General features: G+C 43.3%; 2 protein-coding genes across 2 annotated transcripts in view; both read right to left on the reverse strand.

Annotated features, from left to right (window-relative positions):
- GALM (galactose mutarotase) overlaps positions 1 to 17,708 on the reverse strand; it is a 32,419-nt gene extending 14,711 nt beyond the window's left edge. Inside the window, exons 1-4 of the mRNA XM_066595865.1 lie at positions 17,633 to 17,708; positions 13,472 to 13,662; positions 7,798 to 7,952; positions 5 to 211 (exon numbers count right to left, since the gene is read on the reverse strand). Of these exons, the coding sequence (XP_066451962.1) occupies positions 5 to 211; positions 7,798 to 7,952; positions 13,472 to 13,658 (549 nt within the window). The 5' untranslated portion in view covers positions 13,659 to 13,662; positions 17,633 to 17,708. The remainder of the gene's footprint in view (positions 1 to 4; positions 212 to 7,797; positions 7,953 to 13,471; positions 13,663 to 17,632) is intronic.
- The window catches only part of LOC136620153 (regulator of microtubule dynamics protein 2-like), a gene marked incomplete at its 5' end in the record, with an annotated part of 371,477 nt that overhangs the window by 188,623 nt on the left and 160,319 nt on the right, over positions 1 to 22,535 (reverse strand). The window lies entirely within an intron of this gene.

Raw genomic sequence — 22,535 nt, forward strand, 5'->3', positions numbered from 1 at the left:
TTACCTGTCCTGCCAAATTGAAGTAAGAGTGGTTTGTTAGATTGATAGGTGTGGTCTTACTAGTGCGAGCCTTATAGTTTATAGTGAGCTCACTACCAACAAGTGTGTATGTCACCCAGACTTCTAGTTCACCGGGGTATCCTTCCTCTCCATCAGCACTCATATAAGAGAATTGAACACCATTTTCAATCTCCATAGGTTTCCAAAGCACCTGCAACACAGCAAAACATAGTATTTAAAGCGGAGGAAAGACATATGTCCATCCAGTTCAGCCTATAAAATCTTCATGTAATCTCAATCATGTGATTATTTGAAGGCCAAAATGCATATTTGGAGAGTTATAACTTAATGTAGAGAGATGATGCAGAAACAGTGGCCTAACATTGCAAAAGACTTCAAGCTACAGAACAAGAGTCTTCCTGGGTATAATTTCTCACCGAAACCTGGATACAGCAGTCCGATTCTACCTTCCCCGCTGCATTGTCCTATGATGGCCTGAGGTTCTCCAACACTCCCAGATCGGATGACAGGCGCAACGGAGGAGTGGGCATCCTTCTCTCGCTGCACTTCCAGGTCATTCCCTCGGCTCCTTCGCTCACCTTCCAGTCATTCAAAGTTCACCCTATGATTCTTCCGCCCACTGTCCCTGTGCGTCGCAGTTATCTACCGGCCCCCAGGTCCCACCTACCTGTTCCTAGACCACTTTGCAGCCTGGCTCCCCAACTTCCTATCCTGTGAAATCCCAACCCTAATACTTAGTGATTTTAATATCCCTACTAACAACCCCAGCTTCTCATCTGCTTTTAATGCTCACCTCCTCCCTTAGCCTATCACAACTCACAGAGTCCCCCACTCACAGAGATGGCAACACTCTCGATTTAATCTTCCTCCACCTCTGCTCTGTCTCTCATTTTACTAACTCCCCCCTTCCACTCTTGGATCACAACCTCCTATCTTTCTCCATCACGCACCCTAGCATCTTCTATGACCCTCCAATCTATCGCACCTCTAGGATTCTCCAGACCGTCCACACCCATCATTTTGCAGAGACCAAACAGTCCTCCCTGTCCCCTATCTCTCTTGTCTCCTGCCCTAACCTGGCAGTCAAACACTACAAAACCACCCTCAGACGTGCCCTGGATGAAGAGGCACCACCCATGACCCGAGCAGTCATCCGCAGACCACAGCAACCTTGGCTCATGTCTCAAATACGCTTCATCTGGCGGTGCTCTGGGTGCGTCAAACAGCTGTGGAGAAAATCAAAGCTGCCCGTCGACTTCCTCCACTTTAAATTTATGCTTAAACCTTATAACCTAGCCCTTCACCATGCCAAACAAGTTTATTTCACCTCCTTTATCTCCTCACTATCCCACAACTCCAAACAACTCTTCGACACCTTCCACTCCCTCCTCAGCCTCAAGGAACAGGTCCCCATGAGGGACCTCAGTGCTGGAGACCTAGACACCTGTTTCAAAGACGAAAAAAAAAACAAAAAAAAAAAACACCATATCCAAAAAGAAATCTCCAATCCCAATCTCCTCAGAACTGCATCCATCACCCATGGACTCTCAATGTTTGAACCAATGACAAAGGAAGTAGTCTCAAGGCTGCTCTCCGCCGTTCGCACCACCACCTGCGCTAGCGACCCTCTCCAATCTCACCTCCTCTGGTCCCTTTCCCCAGCTGTGATTACCCACCTCACCCCCATCTGCAACCTCTTTCTAACCTCGGGTATCTTCCCCTCCTTATTCAAACACTCTATATCCCCTCTGCTAAAAAAACAAAACAACCATTGACCTGACCGACGCCGCCAACTACCAACCCATATCAAACCTCCCCTTCATCTCCAAATTACTAGAACGCCTAGTCTACTCCCACTTCACATGCTTTCTCTCTGACAAGTCTCTCTTCGACCCCCTCCAGTCTGGTTTCTGCCCTCTACCGAAACCGCCCTCACAAAAGTATCAAATGACCTGATGAGTCTAGAGGCGACTACTCCCTACTAATCTTCCTTGACCTCTCTGCTGCATTCCACCATCTTTCAGTGCGTCTTGTTTCTATGACACACAAACTGCAACAAAATTGACATGATAACTTTATTGTATGGGTCAGTACAATTACTATGATACCAAACTTGTAAAGTTTTTTTTTTTTGCTGTACTATATTTTTTTCAAAGACATTAAATTTTTTACAATTATTTTCTGCCGCCATCTTCTGCTAACAATAACTTTATTTTTCCGGCGGCATAGTTGTGCGAGGGCTCATTTTTTGCAAGACACTCTGTAGTTTAAGTAGGTATCATTTTGAAATACATACAACTTTTTGATCGCTTTTTATTGCATTTTTTCTGGGAGACAGTGCATTTCTGGCGTGCTTTATTTTATTTATTTATTTTTGACGACTTTTACAGTGCATGGTAAATAACATGCTACTTTGATAGATCGGACTTGTACGGACGCGGCAATACCAGATATGTATTTTGTTTTATTATAGATATGGCAAAAGTGGAGTGATTTAAACTTTTATTACTTTTTTTTTTTTTACAATTAGTAAAACTTTATTGATCTGATTTTTACTTTTTATCTTAGTTCCACTGAGGGACCACAACTCGCGATGCTTTGATTGCTCCTGCAGTATGATGTAATGCCATAGACTGCAGGCAGTCTATCAAGCCACACCACGGGGGCGGCTTGATGGGCAGTCTGCTAAGGCAGCCCTGGGGCTTTTCAGAAGGCCTCCGACTGCCATGACACCCCTATGGCTCCTTGTGATCTCACAATTTAAACTGCTGTCAAAATTGACAGTGGCATTTAAAGGGTAAATAGCCGCGATCGGCCACTCGGCCGATTTCAGCTATTGCCCGTGGGTGTCAGCTGTAATAAACAGCTGTTCCCTGTGATGTATGAAGAGAGGTCACCCCGCGATCTTTCTTCATACATAGACCGCTGATACAGGCCGTCAAAAGGCATATCGGAGGTCGTTAAGGGGTTAAACTAAACTAATTAGCCATTTCAATGGCTGAGGTCATCAGTGTGTGTTTTTTGCAGCTCAAAAAAAACAGTAAAAAGAAAAAAAAACACTGTTGTACAAGCAAATATGCAACGCCTATTGCGCAAAAGCGGGCAAATACGCATACGCTCATGTGAATCCGGTCTAAGGTATGCAGGTGGACTCTGCATTATAAATTAAAGTATAGAATTTTTTTTTTTTAAAGTAACACTCCAGGCACAAGTCATACAGGCTGGTGCCGAGGGACTACATGCCATAAAACTAGATCATACAACTCAAATGGGAAGAGAGGGAGACATAAGCCAGGTTGATCTTTTGGTCCCCATTTCAATGGGTGGAGAGAACCAGCACAAAAATGTGGTTTCCACAGGTGCAGCAGTAATAGCAGACAAGAAAATAGAATGGGGGCACCAGGACGTACTATCACAGACGGTTATCAGTGTGCCGGTGTAAAGCACCAACTGAAAGGGGTCTCATTTTTATCTTTACTATGTATGCCGCTGGGTGGTGCATGACTCGTACGTGCTAAGAGGGCAAGCAAACCCCAAAATAGTCATAGTCCACCTCCCTCATGCCCTACACTAGGTAGAAAATAGTGGGGAAGATTTAGGGTGCATTCTCAGAGGGCGATATGGATGTAGTAAAAACTGCATTGGCAATACATCAGAACATTGATTTTTGCCGCATTTGCAGTTAAAAACCTGCAAACATGGAAAAACCACAGAAATGCACAGTGGCTGATGATGAAACAAAAAAAAGTGCCTAAGGATGCACCAAAATGAAATTTACACCCTCTTCTGGTTGGCTTACATTGCTTCTGGAGTACATTAACCCCATAAGGACATGGCCTATTTAGGGCTTAAGGACGCAACGATTTTTGGCGGATATTCATCTCCATTTTTCAAAAGCCATAACCTTTTTTATTTTTCCGTCGACGCGGCCGTATAACGGCTTGTTTTTTGTTCATTTTTGGGTAACTTTTAGAATTTTTTTTATGACCCCAGGGAGAGAAAACGCATAAATTCTGCCATAGATTTTTTTTTTGAAAGCGTTAATTATTCAGCATAAATGACACAATAAATTTTTCTGTGGGTCGGTACGATTACGATACCAAAATTCGTATATTTTTTTTTTAGGTTTTTTCCACTTTTCTGCAATAAAAAAACTTTTTTTCCAATTTTTTTTTTTTTTAATCGCTGCATTCAAAGTCCTATAACCTTTTTTATTTTTTTCATGGGCAGAGCTCTGTGAGGGCTTATTTTTTCCGAGACAAGCTTTAGTTTTTATTGGTACCATTTTGGGGTACAGACTGCTTTTTTGATCACTTTTATTGCGTTTTTGGGAGGCAAAATGCTAAAAAATTTGCATTTTGCCTCCTCAGTTTTTAAGCATTTTTTTAACGCTTTTTGCCGTGCAGGATAAAAAGCATGTTAATTTATTGTATGTATCGTTGAGGATACGATGATACCAAATATGTGGGATTATAAATTTTTTTATGCTAATATGAGAAAAAGCCCCAAAAAGGATTTTTTAACCTTTTTTTTTTTACTACATTTTTATTTTTTGTACATTATTTTCTTTTTTTCTTTACACCATTTGTGTCCCTTTGAGGGCTTGCAATGCCTTATCTCTTATTACAGCGATCATAGGCAATAGCAATACAGTACGCCGGTATCTGGCATCCTGTTGCCATGGCAACCAGCCGGGCTATCTGCGATTATATCGCGAGAGCCCGGCAATGTCACAGAGGGAGCGCACTTCCCATAGATTGCGGCAGGGAAGGGGTTACAAGCAGGGGGCACATCTCTGATGCTACACTACTTTTAAAATATAAAATATCTTAAAAAATATAAATATTTTCTGACCACCATAACTTTTTTATCTTTCTGTTGATGGGGTTGTGCAAGAGCTCATTTTCTGCAGGATGACCTGTGGTTTCTATTGGTAGCATTTTGAAGTACATATAACTGACAGTTTTTATTACATTTTTTTCTCAGGGACAGGGTGACTCAAAGGCACAGTTTTGGTGTTGTGTATATACTTTTACTGACCACGTTCACCATGGATACATAAGTGGTGGTACCAAATACATTTTAGTCTTTTTGTTTTTATTTTTTATATTAGAAATATAGGAATATTGTTTACTTTTGAACTTTTAGTACCCTTCAATTCTTACAATAAGAAAAAAAAAACTTTTTTCCCATAGATTTATTTTTTTGGTTGTTTGTCCCCATAGGAGACTTGCAATTGTTTGATCACTTATACCATATACTGCAATGCATGGTATTTCTGCTGGCATTGTATCAAGACAAGTTCACAGGATCTGACATGTTCCCTTTATATATAATATAACAGTTAAAATGCTGCATCACAAGAGTTCTGTAAAAAGGGTTTATAACCCAAATATTGGTCTCTGTTTCGTTTTGCATAGGAAATATGGTGTTTACATTTCATTTTTGTGAGAAGATCTGCTACCAATAAAAAAAAATGGCCATCTCATGCACTACAATAGAACATCTAACCAGAATCCGTGTAATGTTTAGTACATCGCCTGTTGTATATGGAGCTATGCAATATCACAGCTGCATTGCTGATAGCGGTTATCTCCTCTCATGTGAGTTATTTGTATAAGCGTCATTCCCTACAGATGACTGATGTTTCCAATGTCACATTGCTCTGAACATTTCATGGCTCTTTGCTCATTTAGGTCACTTTATTTCTATTGTCATGGAAATATAACTAAGATGACTGGCATCATAAGCAAAACTATTCTGCATGTATTGTATGGCCTGTAGCCCACAGTTTAGAGTTTGAAGGTAGTTCTAAACACTGTATCTAAATGTGTACTAAACAGTATCAATACACGATCAGTAATAACATTAAAACCACAGACCAGTGAAGTGGTAAACATTTATTATCTTGTTACAGTCTTGTGACAATACAAAGGGTGGGATCAGGGGTGTAGGTAAGGGCTCAGGGGCTTGGGTGCAGAAGGCCCCCCCCCCCCCCGTACCCGTACCCATACCTAAATCGGGCTGCATACAGCTGCAAAACACATTTACATACATGATCTAGCCCCTTGCCATGAGCTTTCCAAATATGACATTTCCTAGACTATGTGTAAATTTGTTTGTAACCCCCTTAGGCTGCCTTCACACTAGCAAGAAAATCATGCAATTTTTGAGTGATGCGATTGTGCAAGAAAACGTAGAATTATAAAAAACCCATGCGGTACAATGGCTTCATTCCCATATTCCGCTCGCGGGGTGGAAATTGCAGCATGTCTTATTTCAGTACAAGCCTAACACAGGGTCGCACGGCCGTGTAGTTGCTGACATGCTGGCCCTGCACTGCGCATGTTTAGCTGTGCGCCAGCTGGCACAGCCACAGCGCAGAGTGAAGACACCGGACAGGTAAGCCGGAGGTCACTGCAGGGGCACAGGGTCGCATCCCATTGTAAGAATCTTGCAGTCGGAATCAGACCTGACCGTCTGCATTCGGCCTAAAGTGTGCAATCATATACAGGAAATACCCAGATTAGATCAGCATGCTCCATATCACTATATACAGGGAGATATAAAACGTATACCATGGTCCATATCGCGAGATGTATAACTGATACCAGCTGTACATATATAATTATATACAGGAGATACCCAGGTTATACCAGCATGGCCCATATCACTATATACAAGGAGATGAATAACTTATACCAGTTGTACATATATAATTATAAACACAAGATACCCAGGTTATACCAGCACGGTTTATATCACCATTTACAGGAGATGTATAACTTATATCAGCTGTAACTCACGTATCTTACGCATGCTGTAATGGGCAGTCTTCTTGGTTTCATTTTTTTTTTTATTCCCTGCCCTCTCGCTTCGCTATTATGCATATAAATGCTGCACATATGCAATGTACAGCATTTTATACGCACCATAGAGAATAGGGTTATACTGTGTGGATTAAGTGGTAAAATAGTGAATGCTGCATTCTTTTACTTATGTATTCTACACAATGAAAAGAATGCTAGTATGAGTGCAACAGCGAAAATCAATGTATATGAATTGCCATGATGCACTGCATATTACGCAATTCAAATACGCTCGTGTAAGCCTGGCCTAATGCTGCAGCAATAAGGCCGCTTTCACACTGGTGACAAAATCGCGTGATTTTCTCAGAATGAGACAGTGCTACAAATCGCATGCATGTGAAGCCCATGCTTTCCAATGGGTTCCTTCACATAAGGGGTGTTTTGTGGCAGCAACACAAAGGGAAAAAAATCGTGGCATGCTCTATACAACCGCGATTTCCGATGTTTTGTAGCCCATGTTTCACTATGGAGCCTTCCCTTGATTTGAATCGCACGAAATCACGGTGTTGGTGTGGTGTGATGCAACGTTTACTGTAGGAAGTCCTACTGTTTGTCCCTAAAATAAACCCTAGCTGCAACAGAAAAAAAACAAAACAAAAAACAAAAACAAAAAAAAACCCAAAAAAACCCCACATTATCCAAGAGGCGCTGTCCGCTCCGCCGCACTTCTCCTCTGGCAGTTCCGCAGCACTTGTTTGTGGTCTTCAGTTTCCTGGTAAGGCGGTTCAAAAATCCCGCCTCCAGGAAGCGCTGGCTGTGACTGGTTCTCGAGTGCTGCGACTTAGCCAATCACTGCAGCGCTTGGTGAACCAATCGCAGCTATTCAATCCGTTAAATGTCATTTTGGGTACCCTAGTCTATATGAATGCAGTACACTGTATAAATATATATTATGCACATTCCTTACCTTATCAAAGCCTTTGAGTCCTCCATGAATGCTATTTGGCCCATTGTTAATGGGCAATTGGTAATCCTGCCCATCAATACTAAATTTACCATTGGCAATCCTATTTGCAACTCGCCCAATCACTGCTCCAAAGTAGGGATGCTTGTTTAAGTAACCTGAAAAATATCACATGCTGAACAAAATCCAAACTATCAATTTCATGAGTCTGCAACAACAATGGGATGCCCCTGTGACACCCAATCATTGATAAGTAATAAAGTGCGGAATAATTGAATTCACTTCAAGTAATTCATCATTGGAACAATCAACTAGTTTTTGTCCCAAAATGAAGATTCTGAGTGTTTTTTTTCTCCTAATTTTTACTTGAAAAAAACTTATACATTTACTTTTTTTTGTTTTGCAGCATTCACCATGCAGTATGACATGTTAACTTAATTCTGTGTGTCACTACTCTTACGGCGACAAACTTATGTAGTTTTTTTCCCCAACTTTTGCATATTTTTGTAAAGAAAAAATTGAGTTTTCATCGCTTTTTTATTTTTCCACCAATACAGCAATGTGAGGTCTTGTTTTTTTGCAAGAAGAGTTGTAGTTTTCATTGGCCCTATTTTGGGGTACATGTGCCATTGGGATCACTAGTTAGGTGGGCAATATGCAGATAATTAGAGATGAGCGAACGTACTCGTTTCGAGTAATTACTCGATCGAGTACCGCTATTTTCGAGTACTTCAGTACTCGGGTGAAAAGATTCGGGGGGCGCCGGGGGGAGGCGTGGCGGCGCGGGGGGTAGCAGCGGGGAACAGGGGGGAGCCCTCTCTCTCTCCCTCTCCCCCCCCCCCCACTCCCCGCTGCAACCCCCCACTCACCCACGGCGCCCCCCGAATCTTTTCGCCCGAGTACAGAAGTACTCGAAAATCGCGGTACTCTGGCGAAAAAGGGGCGGGGCCGAGTACGCTCGCTCATCTCTACAGATAATAGATGTCATTGATTTCAATGAGTTCATTCAAATGTGCAGATTTTCCTGTGCATTTTGGTCACGCAAAAGAAAAACAAACTCAGCATGCTCCATTTTCCTTCCTATGTGTGCACCAAAAGTCCCCAAAGAAATCAATGGGGATGTGCAAATGCGTGCCCATTACAATAGGAGATGCGTGAAACACTGCGTAATTGTGCAGGAACACACACACATCTGGAACTAATTAGAATAATTAGCCATTTCAATTGGTGTGTATATTTTTGCTGCACAGAAAATGCATATGCTTTGCTGATGCAAAAAGTACAGTAAAAGTCCATTAGTGAGCGCCTTAAAAAAATGTATATTGGCAGTCACTAATGCATTAAGACAATTTCCAACCCCCTTGTTCTCGAGCAATTCAGTTCCTCTGCAGAAGAAGGGCCTGCACTGATTCCAGCCACCCAGTAGAAGAGCAGGTGGGACCAAACATCACTGGGCCCCTCTCTCCATGGACGCCGGAGCAGCCACATGGTCTGCCTCTATTGTACATACATCTTTACAATGTCAGGTGACAACTTTAACCCTTTCCAATCCACTGTTTGACATCTTCAGACATTCTGATTGAAAGCTGTGCAGCTCCTATGTTGGAAGACGTCCGGCAGGGTAATCTTACTGCATATTACTGGCCGCTCTGTTGTCGGGGCCTCTCCAGCATGTCAAATACCGCAGTACTGGCTCTAGCCAGCAGATGGCACCATTGTATAATGGCAGAAAAATAACTCCCCCTCCCCTAGAAAACCCTGAATCCAAAATTGGATTGCAAAGGTTTAATAATAACACTATACTTCTAAGTTAATAACGCTTCCTGCATTGCAAAGTAGGTTTAATTGCTCAAACAGATCTTAGCAACTTGGGTGTTTCCTCTTATTTCTAGATACACTGCAGATTTGCTGATTGCTACTTCTAGGTGTCTTCCTGTCCAGTGTGCCATCTCTGCGGTCACAAGTGCATTGTATCTCCTATGCTGTATATGCGGTGCCCTATTTAAACTCCCATTTCCGTCCGATTCTGTGCAGTACTAATTCACATTTTTAAATGTGTCTCTTTCCAAGGCTCTCTGGTGCCAAAGCTCCTATTCCTTGCTTCAGATGTTTCTTAGTTTGTTCTTCTGGGTTCCTAATCTAATTTTGCTGTCCAGTTTATTTAGCATGTAGTTATGGATACAGGTCAGTACCTCAACAAACTGTAGTCTTTTTAAATCATCACATCATATTTTAAGTGTAGCCGAGTTTTCCAAAAATTTTCAAAAGCAGCTCAGGTCTACATTAGCCGCTGCTTTGGTGCTGTTTGAGCTCTATCAATTCAGTTTCCATGTAGATTTTCCTTCTTTTCTGCTGCCCTGCAGTTTGCAGTCCACTTGCAGGTGGGAGGTGTCCTAGGCCAGCCATTCTTCTCTCCTACACTTCCCATGCCACCTTGCAAAGTACTGCACCAAGCAGCTGACAGACAGTATCTGAATTCCCACCCCTCTGTTGCAAGTTGTAACTAGCAGTGTCCCCCTGTCCCTGTTACTAGAGAAGCCAAATGCATAACAATAGGCAGTGGATGGCAAAAGTGCTGCAAGTATATTACAAGACTGATGATGCACACATAGGTTGTTAGATGAGCATACAGTGTGAGATGTTAGTGTGCATTTAAATAAACATTTTTTTCATTCCATTTAATAAAAGTACAATATTATTTAAAAGAAATGAGCAGCTAAGGCAAAACTACTGATTTATTGTTCATTCTTATGCTAGCAAGTACACCAGAACCTCTTCTAGTATTTTGACACTTTCATGCTCTAGCGTTGTGAATTGTCTGACGCCCACACAGATACAGATTTTGCTATATTCAGAAGCTCAGCACTTGGTTCTATCTATGCTGCACTTCCTATGTAACTGATGTTATCACTATACACAACCAGCATCACACCTTTCTTTTAGTCCAATCGTTGGGAAACAATCTGATCAAGGTTTTTTCTACAGGGTTTCAAAAATGTAATGACGCACTTTAAATTAGCATTTTTCTCTTGTCACAAATAAATTTGTGGCACTAAATGATTTGTGACAAATAAAAAAATGTATCTGTCACCATTTTGTATTATTATATTCTCTTGGGAGTATTTAATTAAATGATGTTTTAAGGCCTCATTCATACTTGCGCTACGATCTCTGATGTGACTTCCATTGTTTGGCTCAATCCTTTGAATAAAAAAAAAAAAGAAATGGAACATGCTGGACCCAGATGGCAAAGACGGTCCTCAATGACTATAAATGGGGTCTGCCCAGCTTCCTGAACAAAATAGTGCAACATGTTGCTCTATTTCATCTGGGATTCCATGGTGAACGGAGTCTCCAGCACAGATGGGAATGGCCCTAATATCTTCAGTGGCCAAATGCACCATTTTTTTTAAAAACTTTTTCTTACCCTATTTCTGAAAAAATCTATAGGCTTATAGGAACTCATAGATACATTCCCTGAGAACACTAACCAAAGCTGTAGGTGTAGGGATGCACAGTTAGCCGACGTAACGCCTAAGGGACCCAAAAGCCCTTCTTCCACATAAGAATACATCAGTATTATAAATGAGAAATGATATATGCATTGGGGCCCAGGAGCTTCATGTTGTGTCTCTGTCTTTGGCCAATCACATCAAAGTATTCAGCAGTGAAGGTCAGATCACAATGGAAGACAGCCAGCTGTTAGTTTGTAAAAAACGACACTATATTACACATTTTAAGTGGGTTGGGTGCAGAGGGGGTGGGGGGAGGATTTCCAATAATGCAGTGAGTTTGGGTCAGTATGCTCGTTTTTAAAATACATGTTGCATCCGTATTCACTGCATTTTTCATGCCTACAAAAAAACTCAAGGTGCCCAATTGATGTCACTTTTTTCCACTGTCTCCTGGCAACATGACATGGAACATCCATTTTCACAGCTTTTTTTTTTTTTACACTCCCATAGACTTTCATGGGTCATTTTGGGCCATGATATGTACTAAAATAGGACATGCTGCAATTTTTTTATGCTCATAAAGGCACGTCTGAATACAGCAACTTAAATCAATGAGTCCATATTTTTTTACTGCCTGTATACAGACTGAATACAGGCAGAAAATACGCCTGTGTGAATGGCTGAGACTATACATAGCAGAGTCTTCCTCTTCAACGTATATGCAGATTTGCTACGGATTTCTATCTTTGCATTGAAAAATCCCCTGTATGCCTGCAACATATTGCATATTCTGTGGAATTGTCTGTGGGAAGGTCATCACAGCTCAATACAGCTCTATGGCTTAAGCAGATGGGCGCATGCGCTAATATACTCGCCGCTAAGGAGAACATTAGTGCACGAATCTGGGGTTTTTTTTAATTCAAACTCCACGCTATAGTGGAGAAAACTATGTGTGAGAAAGAAAGAGTAAGTTCAATATTTTCTCGCCCGTAGTATTAGTAACACGTAAAAATCCCACTAGTGAAAATGAAATCAATGGTTTCGTTTCATTCCATTTTACGGCGGTGAATTTCACAACCGCAAAATGGGACAAAATCCCGCTCATCTGTTTAAGACCTCAGAAAACATTTGTAACCTATTTTTTACTCTAAAGACCACTTAATGGAGCTGTTGATGGAAAGAAAGAAGTGTTTGTCCAAAAGCAGTAAGAATGCTCAAGATCTGCGAAAGAAGCGTGTAGTTTATCTCTATAGCTTCATATAGAAGGCCCTTTTACATGGTGCGATTATCGTGCAAACTGCTCGGCAGGTCAAGCAGTCTGCACGGTAATTGCTAGGTGTAAACGTGTGGTGAAAGAACGATTAGCGATAAATCACTTTCATCCAGACCTAAAAATCATTGTTGGTCTGCTGGTACATCAGCTTCTGTAAACAGGCAGTCATTCAACTATGAACGACTGCCTGTTTATTGTGAATGGAGACAGGCGACCGGAACGATCCCCGAACCACTCCTCCTCCATTCACTGAGTGATGATTGCTCTTGTGTAAAAGATAAGGGATTTATTTAATTCATCTTGGTGCAGTGATGTACATATAGTACTAGTTTGTCCTGACTATTGGTATTTGTGGTGAGTAATATGTATAGGGTAGACATGATATGAGTAGAGGACAAGACAGATACTTGAGTTGTGTGATTTGGAAGAAGTTTGGTTGATGGGGAGTATAGGTAAGTGGGATGAGCACAGTTTCCTGCACTTGTTTAAATACAGTACATACACATGGGCCACAGTTACAAAGCTTATGCCACAGGCAGACTGTAATGTATGGCCAGTAGAGATGAGTGAGCACGCTCGGATACAGCAGTTACTCGAGCGGGCATCGCTCTTCTGGAGTAACTGCTTACTGGTCCGAGCGCGCTCGTGGGGGGGGGGGGGGGGGGGGAGATCTCTTTCACTCTCCCCCCCACTACCCCTCGCCGCTCACCCCCACTCGGACCAGTAAACAGTTACTCGAGAAGAGCGATGCTTGCTCAAGTAACTGCTGTATCCGAGCGTGCTCGCTCATCTCTAATGGCCAGCTTTAGACGTGTGTCAGCAGAATCAACCGTTGCCATAATATATTATATAACAAGACCTCCGCAGTAAACCCACATAGTAATTGCATTATTGTAATATCAAACTAGGAAAAACCAGGCTGATAAAGAAAAATAAATAAAAAACGTACCTTCCAAATTATCAAACCCGAGGACAATATCTGTGAAATTTCCATGTCTGTCTTTTGCTTCTAAACAAGTTATGATGCAGCCAAAGGATATGATCTGCACCTTGACGAAGTTTGACTCAAGAAGAAACTTCTCCACCGTCCTGCCATCTGGCAGTTTACCGAACACATCTCTTGTCACGGATGTCATTCGCCTGGTAAAGAGTAAAATGAAGATATTAATCACTGTAGATTAGAGGCTGGTAATACCCCTCTGAACATCCAGGTGCCCCGAAGTTACACAATGAAATAGTTGTGCGATTTAAATACAGATTAAGTTTATTATCAGAAGGCAATCAGTGGTCACATGATACTTGGGGTAAAGTTAAAGGGCCACTCTAGCATCAACATTTTTTCTCAATAACTATAGCCCTCAGCTGAAAACCTCGAAGGGCACCGTTTTATGACACAGATTGCCGTAGGTCTACATTCCCCTACTGGGTGTTATGGGGACCGCCCCCTGCAGTGTGAAGCTGGTAGTTCCTCAGAATATGGTGAAGGCTGCATGGGACCAGTAAGGCCGGATTCACACAAGCATAAGCGTATTAGCGTGCTTTTTTTTGGAATCGGCATTACATACTAGCTTGTGCATCGGCATATTTTACTGCATTTTTTGCACGTGCAAGTCGTGCACAATTACAGCCATGGAAATGACCAATAGTTTCAGGAGTTCAAAATGTTCTCTCTCTTTGCCCAAGTGCACAAGAAAATAGAGCGTCCTGTATATGTTTTTGCATGACCAAACGGTGCACGCCAAATGCATGTGAGCAAAGTCATTGAAATCCATGGTTCTACCGTGTTTCCCCAAAAATAAGACAGTGTCTTATATTAATTTTTGTTCAAAAAGGTTTAACTTTTTTACATGTATAGCTGCCTGGACACTATTTAAATTGACTTTTTAAATTAACTGTTAGCAGGGGTTAATTTTGCAGTAGGGCTTATATTTCAAGCATCCTCAAAAAGCCTGAAAAATCATTTTGCATCCTCAAAAATTCTGGAAAATCATGCTGTCTTATTTTCAGGGTATGTCTTATTTTCAGGGAAACAGGGTATTTTCTGCATATTGTCTGCGCAAATATACAAATACATTCGTGTGAATCCGGTGTAAGAGCAGTCATTATGACTTTAGTGACCAAAAGTACAGCCACTGATGACCGGACAGCCAGCACTTTTTTTTCCGTCCAAAAGCTGGGTAGCAAGCGGAAGAACCACATTACAGTCAATTGGATCCGTTCGGCGTGATTTGGTTCCGTTCAGAGAACTGTTTGGCCATGGGGATTTCCCTTTCAGAGCAGGAAAGTGTAATCCCCAATGCAAGTGTGAAACCACCCTAACACTGAGCTAGTCCCTCAGAAAGAGGACAGTAGTGTGTTAACAAAGTTGATCTCCGATGATCATTATTAATTAACAAGAGAACTTCTTGATTAATAATTCAATTCGGATTGAAGTGTATACATTTTTGGGGCGCTCTGTATGTGTACAAAAGTAAAGGTTTTTGTTTTGCTGCACCACAGTGCCTCCACCTGCCTATGGCAGCACCATTCATAACACCACTCCTGCTTTACAGTTGAATCGAAAATCTAAGTCTGCTCACACAAAGCTGTTCTGTGTCTTTATCGTGCCTCCTGCCCATCTTTGCAGAGCGTGCCAACCACAGATTGCTCTATGTGAAGCGTTTGTGGACTTTTTCTCAATGACTTAGGAGAAAAATCGCATGTACAAATACAAGTACACATTTTACCTACATTAACCCCTTGAGTGGCGGGTTTCCTACCACCCTGTCGTGCCCACCAGGGCAGGTTTTTTAAAATGGTCTAATCATTGAATTTCAACTAATTTTGCAGTTGCGTCTCAAGAGCCATAACTTTTTCATTTTTCCATTGACATGGCCATCTGAGGGCTTGTTTTTTGCGGGACAAGTTGTGATTTTTTAAACAGGGGGGAGGAAAAAAAGAAATGGGGAAAAAAGAAAAAAAGGGGCCATGTCATTAAGGGGTTAAATAATGCATTAACTTCCTTCTCTGGGTCATTACGATGCATGGATACCACATGTGTGATTGTATTTTTGATTTTTTTTTTACAAAGTAAAGGGAGACAAGTGTTTTTATTTTATATATTTTTTTATTTTTTATAATTTTTTAACTTTTTTTTATTTTTTATTTTTTTTGTCCCTTTAGGGGACTTCCACAGGGACCCATCAGGACCCCTGATCACATTCCAGGGGTCTGATGGTGACAGCCCTTTACATGCTGCAGTGACCGCCCTTTTACATGCTGCAGTCACATAGACTGCAGCATGTAAGGGGTTAACACAGCAGAGATCGGAGGTTTTCTCTGATCTCTGCTGTAAGAGCTGGTACCTAGCTGTCCTCTGACAGCTAACAACCAGCTCTCCCTGCCACAGAGACCATCGGCTTGCTTCTGACAAGCCGATGGTCTCTATGGCAACCTGTAAACAAACCAGTGCAGGAGATTGCCGATGTCGGCAATATCTTCTGTTGGTTTTTCAAAGCCCTTGCTTTGTTCTCTGTGTGGGACTGTGCAGGCAGAGCACACTGTCACAGCTTGTGGCATTGTGCTCTGCAGCTCCCATAGTGATACATAGCCCGGAAATCTTCCGGGCTATGTTGCCATGAGCAGTGGAGCTCCTCCCGGAAAATTTCCGGGCGTGCCACTCAAGGGGTTAAGGGCTCATGCCCGCGACCATGTTTTCACTGCGTATTCTGTGTGCATGATACGCTGAGAGTAGAGTTAATAAAAGTCAATGAACATGAGCCCTAACACAATTCATTTTGCATTAAAACAAATATATAAACATTTCCCAGAAAGAAATAAGCCAAAAAATTGCAATTCACACGAACGTATTTGCGCAGCGTTTTGTGTGCACAAAATTTGCACACGCTATACGCAGCGAATAGAACCCATTGACTTCAATGGCTTTGTTCATATAAGCGTATTTTGCACATGCATTTAATTTGCTTAAAAACAATGCACAGCATGCTCTATTTTCCTGAGCAGTGTAGAGAAAAAGCATAATTACATTAATTGCCCATTTTAATGAACGGGAGCAGAGCTGCACATTTTTTTTCCGTACGTGCAAAAAGTACAGTAAAACATGCAACACCCATTTTGCAAATACATTCGTAAATGCGCTTAGGCTGGTGTGGCACTGGCCTTAGTCCTCATGTCCCCGACATACGTGGATTTCCACAGGGGAAGACCTGCGAGTCAGTGCAGAAATGATTTTTAAATGCTTGCTGGTGATCACGGATGCGGTTTTTATATAGATGTATTTTTTTCCTTTTCCCTACGCGGATGCACTGCGGATCATCCGCACGAAGAAAAAAAAACTAACAACCGCAAGCCCAAAGTGAGTGCCTTACCCTTCCTTCCCAACTCCCTGCTTGGTCTCCAAGCTACCAGAGAAGTATCTGCCTACAAATCCGCAATTGAATTATGGATGCATTGCGGATCGCATGCTTCCATAGAGATCAATTGAGCCCATCTGTGCAGAATACACGGTAAAATGGAGCATGTTGCGATTTCTTTCCTACGCAAATCCGCACATGTGCATGGAGGTGCGGATGCTCCATGCTTTCCTATGGGCGGCTTGAACTGCGGATCTTCACCCTGGGTGCCGATCGCGGGTTCCGCAAATCAAATACGCCCGTTCACATGAGACCTTAGTGATTGTATCACTGCTTATCAAATACAAGGACTTATGCCGGTTTCACATATGCATCGGACCCGTAGTCTGGAGATTCTGCCCAGATCGGGCTGAAAATACCGGAACATGCCCCATTATAGCTAATGGATTCCGCGGTTTGGTTCCATCCAGCAACGGAACCGTTCGGTAATGGGGATTCTTCCCCTGCTGCAGATGTAAACCCAAAACTTATTTTATGATACATCTGTTTTCCCCTTTATACAACTGTATTTTGCCTCACACTAAACAGAACGGTTGTTGAGGTTCCAGTAAGAAATCACAAGGGGGCTCTCATGACATAATCCTTGCACAGTGCAGCCATTGTGCATCTAGCTGCACAAACATTACTTTATTCTACCCAGCATCTAGAAGCGTGAGGATCTGCCCGTTAGGAGGTGTAGAAATCATGGGATACGGCACCTTACAATGACTGCAGAAGTCTCCAGCGTTACAGTGTGTCAGTCACTGCTTCCTGTGATTGTGCAGCCGGAGGAGGAGGCGGCAGATCCTCGCACTACGGAAGCCAAAACTTTATTCAGCAGACACAGAGGCGTTCTGTAGGAGCAGAGTGCAGCCCATCTACTACTCTATAACCAATGTTTCCTAGCTGTATCCAGGAATTGGTTATAAATAGAAGATGCTAGAATTATTTCCATGATTAACCCCTTAGGGACGGCCAATATGCCTTTTTACTGATCTCGCTAAAAGGATTTTAACTTGCACATACATCTTTTTAGAGCGGTGGTTTAGCTAACTACTGACAGCCAGGCTCCTGCTCTAATCGCTAGATGTGGGAAAACCTTAGATCCTGGGAGTTTAACCCCTTACATGCCACAATCAATAACAAATGCAGCATTTACGCTGGTGATATGTGAAGGGGGTGCTTCCCATCAGCACCCCGCAGTGTGATTGCAGGGTTTCAATGGGTTAACATGGCAGCAGGAAGTCTGACAAAGGCCTCCAATGTCTGCCAGGTAACTCAGCTTATTAGGGCTCCTGTCCACAGACGATCCTGCATTGCGTTACTCATGGCGATAATCCGGCCACGGGTAATGCAGTGCATGCTTTCCATAGTGTTGCCCCCTGTCCATGAGCTACGATTTGCCGCGATTCTCTACAGTGAGACCATCTGTCAGATAGCCTCACCGCAGAGAACTGTTAGTTCTCTCCCATGCTCCCCGGCGGCAGAATATCGTTAGCGCGTGAACATTGGACCTTAGGCCCTGACTCTTGCAGAGTCTAAAATACTGCAGCCATAGGGTTAGTAGGATGCGCTACATAAGTAATGCAGTGTACTATCCTAGCGATCAAACTATCACATATTCAAGTCTCCTTAAGGCTGCATTCACACGAACGTATATCAGCTCGGTTTTCACTCCGAGCCGATATACATTGTCCTCATCTGCAGGGGGGGAGGGATGGAAGAGCCAGGAGCAGAAACTGAGCTCCCGCCTCCTCTCCACCCCCTCTCTGCACTATTTGCAATGAAAGGATGTGGGACAGGGGTGGGGCTACGTTCCGAGAATTAGCCCCGCCCTGCCCCGCTTCTTCCTATTGCAAATAGCGCAGAGGGGCGCAGAGGAGGCAGAGAGGGGGCGGGAGCTCAGGTCCTGCTCCTGGCTCTTCCATCCTCCCCCCCCCCCCCCCCTGCAGAGGAGGACGACGTATATCGGCTCGGCGTGAAAACCGAGCCGATATACGTTCGTGGGAATGCAGCCCATGGGACTAAAAAGTAACATAGAAAAAAAAAATTCTATAAAGTTTCATTTAAGAAAATAAAAATGCAGATTAAAAGCAAAACACCTTTTCTAGGCCAGTTTTGCACAGCAGAGAATCTCAAACAAATATGAACCCATTTCTTTTGAATAGGGTCATACACATGAGTAATGTTTTCCTGTTTCGCATCGCACCACGGCATGTCCTATCTTTGGACATGCCCTTGTATTGCCCTTTGAATTCAATGGGGCCGGCGGCAGTATTGGTGCATGCAGTGTAATGTGATGCGAGGTTTCCCCAATGAAAACAATGGGAGACACTCCACAATCCTCCACTGCGGAGGATCGCCATTTCCCTGAAGTGATACGAGGCAGTTTTAACACAAAAACACCTTGCATCCATGGGGATATCGCATTTTGGCGAGCACGGTATTGGACTGAGTGTCACGACCCAGCATTGCAATCGCCTGTGTGAAATTAGCATTAAAGGGGTTGTCCCGCGGCAGCAAGTGGGTCTATACACTTCTGTATGGCCATATTAATGCACTTTGTAATATACATTGTGCATTAATTATGAGCCATACAGAAGTTATAAAAAGTTTTTTACTTACCTGCTCCGTTGCTAGCGTCCTCGTCTCCATGGTGCCGACTAATTTTCGCCCTCCGATGGCCAAATTAGCCGCGCTTGCGCAGTCCGGGTCTTCTGCTTTCTTCTATGGAGCCTTTCGTGCAGGATGCCGGCTCCGTGTAGCTCCGCCCCGTCACGTGCCGATTCCAGCCAATCAGGAGGCTGGAATCGGCAATGGACCGCACAGAAGAGCTGCGGTCCACGGAAGAAGAGGATTCCGGCGGCCATCTTCACAGGTAAGTATAGAAGTCACCGGAGCGCGGGGATTAAGGTAAGCGCTCCGGTAAGCTTTCTGTACGTCCCTGCATCGGGGTTGTCTCGCGCCGAACGGGGGGGGGGGGGGGGGGGGTTGAAAAAAAAAAAAACCCGTTTCGGCGCGGGACAAGCCCTTTAAATAGATAAAATACCAGAGAAAAATTTTAAAAAGCATAGCGTAATAGGTATTACTACGTTAGTAATGGCCCAGACAATTGAAATATTTTGTTAATTATCCCATATGGTAAACACCTTAAAAATAATTGCAAAAACTAATGTCAGAATTGCTATTTTTCTTTTGTTCCCCTACCAAAAAACACAATAGAAAGCAATCCAAAAGTCATATGTACCTCAAAATGGTACCAATAAAAACGACAACTCTTCCCACAAAAAACAAGCTGTCACAGCACTCCAATGCCCAGAAAATAAAGATGTTCTGGGTCTTAGGGCTTATGCACACAGGAGTATATCGGCCGGGTTTTCACGCCCGGCCGATATACGCTGCCCCTCTGATGCATTGGTTTACAACGCATCAGTGTACAGGGGCGTATCTCCGCAGCGTAAAAGAGCCTGGTCGGGTGCTGTTTCATCGTTGGCAGCTGCATTGACTCCCATGGGAGCCAATGACAGCTGCAGGAGAAGGGAGGTGGGAGGGAGTTTAGCAGTGTGACTACTAAACTCTGTCCCCCTTCTCTTCTCCTCTCTGCCCTTGCCACTGTTTGCAATGGGAGGAGGGGCAGATCTAAGCCTTGCCCTCGTCTCGCTACTCCCATTGCAAACAGAGGAGAGGGGTGGGAGATTGGCACACTAGCTCCCGCCCCGTCCCGCCTCCTCCCCTTGCAGAGAGCCGTTGAGAGGGAGGGAAGGAGAAGACAGCATGATGGCATATACGCCACCCCGTGCATCACATGGTAGCATATATCGGCCGTTCGTTTTCACAGCCGCTCGATATACGCTCATGTCAATAAGCCCTTAGAATGCGGTCATGCAGATTTTATTGTTTTTCTTTAAAAATGTTGTTTCTATTGTGCAAAAGTAGTAAAAAAATCTATATAAACTTGGTATTGCAGTAATAGCACTGATAAGAAAGTTATCATGTTATTTCTATACAGTGCGTGGAGCTATTATGTTTAGAGAGAACAGTGTCTAGCACTATTTTAACCAGGGGACACAATATGGGAAGCTCTTATAGATCACCTGCACACGGGCATATTTGCATTGTGGAATCCAGAGCAGGCATCCACCTGCAGGTTACACAGCAAATACCGTCCATAGCATACCATGGAAAAGCGCTTCATCCTGCACAGGAGCGGAAATCAATTGTGATTTTCAGCTCACGGAGGAAAAAATTGTGGCATGCTCTATTTTTGTGCAGTGTCCACATGGACGGCTTCCATAGAAGTCAATAGAAGCTGTCCGACCTGCGTCCGTTCCGCAATTAACATGGCATGAGGGTGGCGGGACTCACGTCATTGGCCAATGACTGTGCGAGAAAATCTATACCGTGCATGTCCGTTGGCGTGCCGGCCAGACCTTTCGCAGTATAGAAGAATTCAAGAAATGACAGTTACGCGAGGTCACCTGCCGGGTATTATGTGGAGCTATTGTATTTGGGAGGCACGGTGCATTTAGCTATTACATTTAGGGGGCACAGTGTATTCAGCTATTATGTGTATGGGCCACACAAAAAAAGAGTGGTGGCAGAGGCAGCTGTCATCATGGTCTGGGCCAAATGGAGAAAAGAAAAGAGATCAATTAGAGAAGTAATCAACTATAAGTCACTGAATGTTATTTATTCTGCCACTGATCTATGTTATGAGTTAGATTGGGTTCACACAGAGTTTATAACTGGATGCTGTTTTCAGAAATACTATGTGAACCCAGCTTTACTTGGGAGGAAGTGGCAGAGAGATAGACAGTTTGTCAGGGGCATAACTAGAGGCTCAGGAGCCCAGGTGCAAAAGTTCAGCTGGCTCCCCCTCTCCTCTATCTGTACCTGTACCCATACTGAAACCGTACTGCATACAGCTGCAACATGAATTTCAATAAATGATCTGCCACTTAGTATAAGCTTTCCAAATATGGCTCATTTCCTGGTCTACATGAAAATGTGTTTGTAGCCCCTTAGGCCGAAAAAACTGTGCAAACCTTGTGCGTTGCGAGACGCACAAATCTCGCAAGAATATGAACCCTGTATATATGAGCGATGTTTTCCCGCATTGCATGGCACCACGTTGCGGGAAACAAATCATGACACATCCTATCTTGGATGCATGCTGCGAATTATTTTTATCTGTCGTATGTAAACCCTGTGTTCACACACTGGTGTGCATGGAAGTATGAAAGTCCATTGACTTTCATTGCCTCCATTTACTGCATATCACATAGTGAAAAAACGCCCGTATACATTAGCCTTTAGAGTGGCTTCAGATGACCATATATCGGCCAGGTTTTCACGCCCTGACGATATAGGTCTCCCTCTCTGCAGGGGAAGGAGGCTGGAAGACCCAGGAGCAGTGCACTGAGCTTCGGTCCCTCGCCACTATTTGCAGTGGGAGAGTCTGGGGCGGAGCTGAATTTCCTGACTTAGCTCCACCCCCTCCCATTGCAAATAGTGGTGAGGGGCGGAGAGGGGGCGGGTGCTCAGTGCACTGCTCCCGACTCTTCCAGCCTCCTCCCCCTGCAGAGAGAGATGCCGTATATCGGCCGGCATGAAAACCCGGCC

This window comes from Eleutherodactylus coqui, chromosome 3 (genome assembly GCF_035609145.1).
Source record: "Eleutherodactylus coqui strain aEleCoq1 chromosome 3, aEleCoq1.hap1, whole genome shotgun sequence".
Lineage (NCBI taxonomy): Eukaryota > Metazoa > Chordata > Amphibia > Anura > Eleutherodactylidae > Eleutherodactylus > Eleutherodactylus coqui.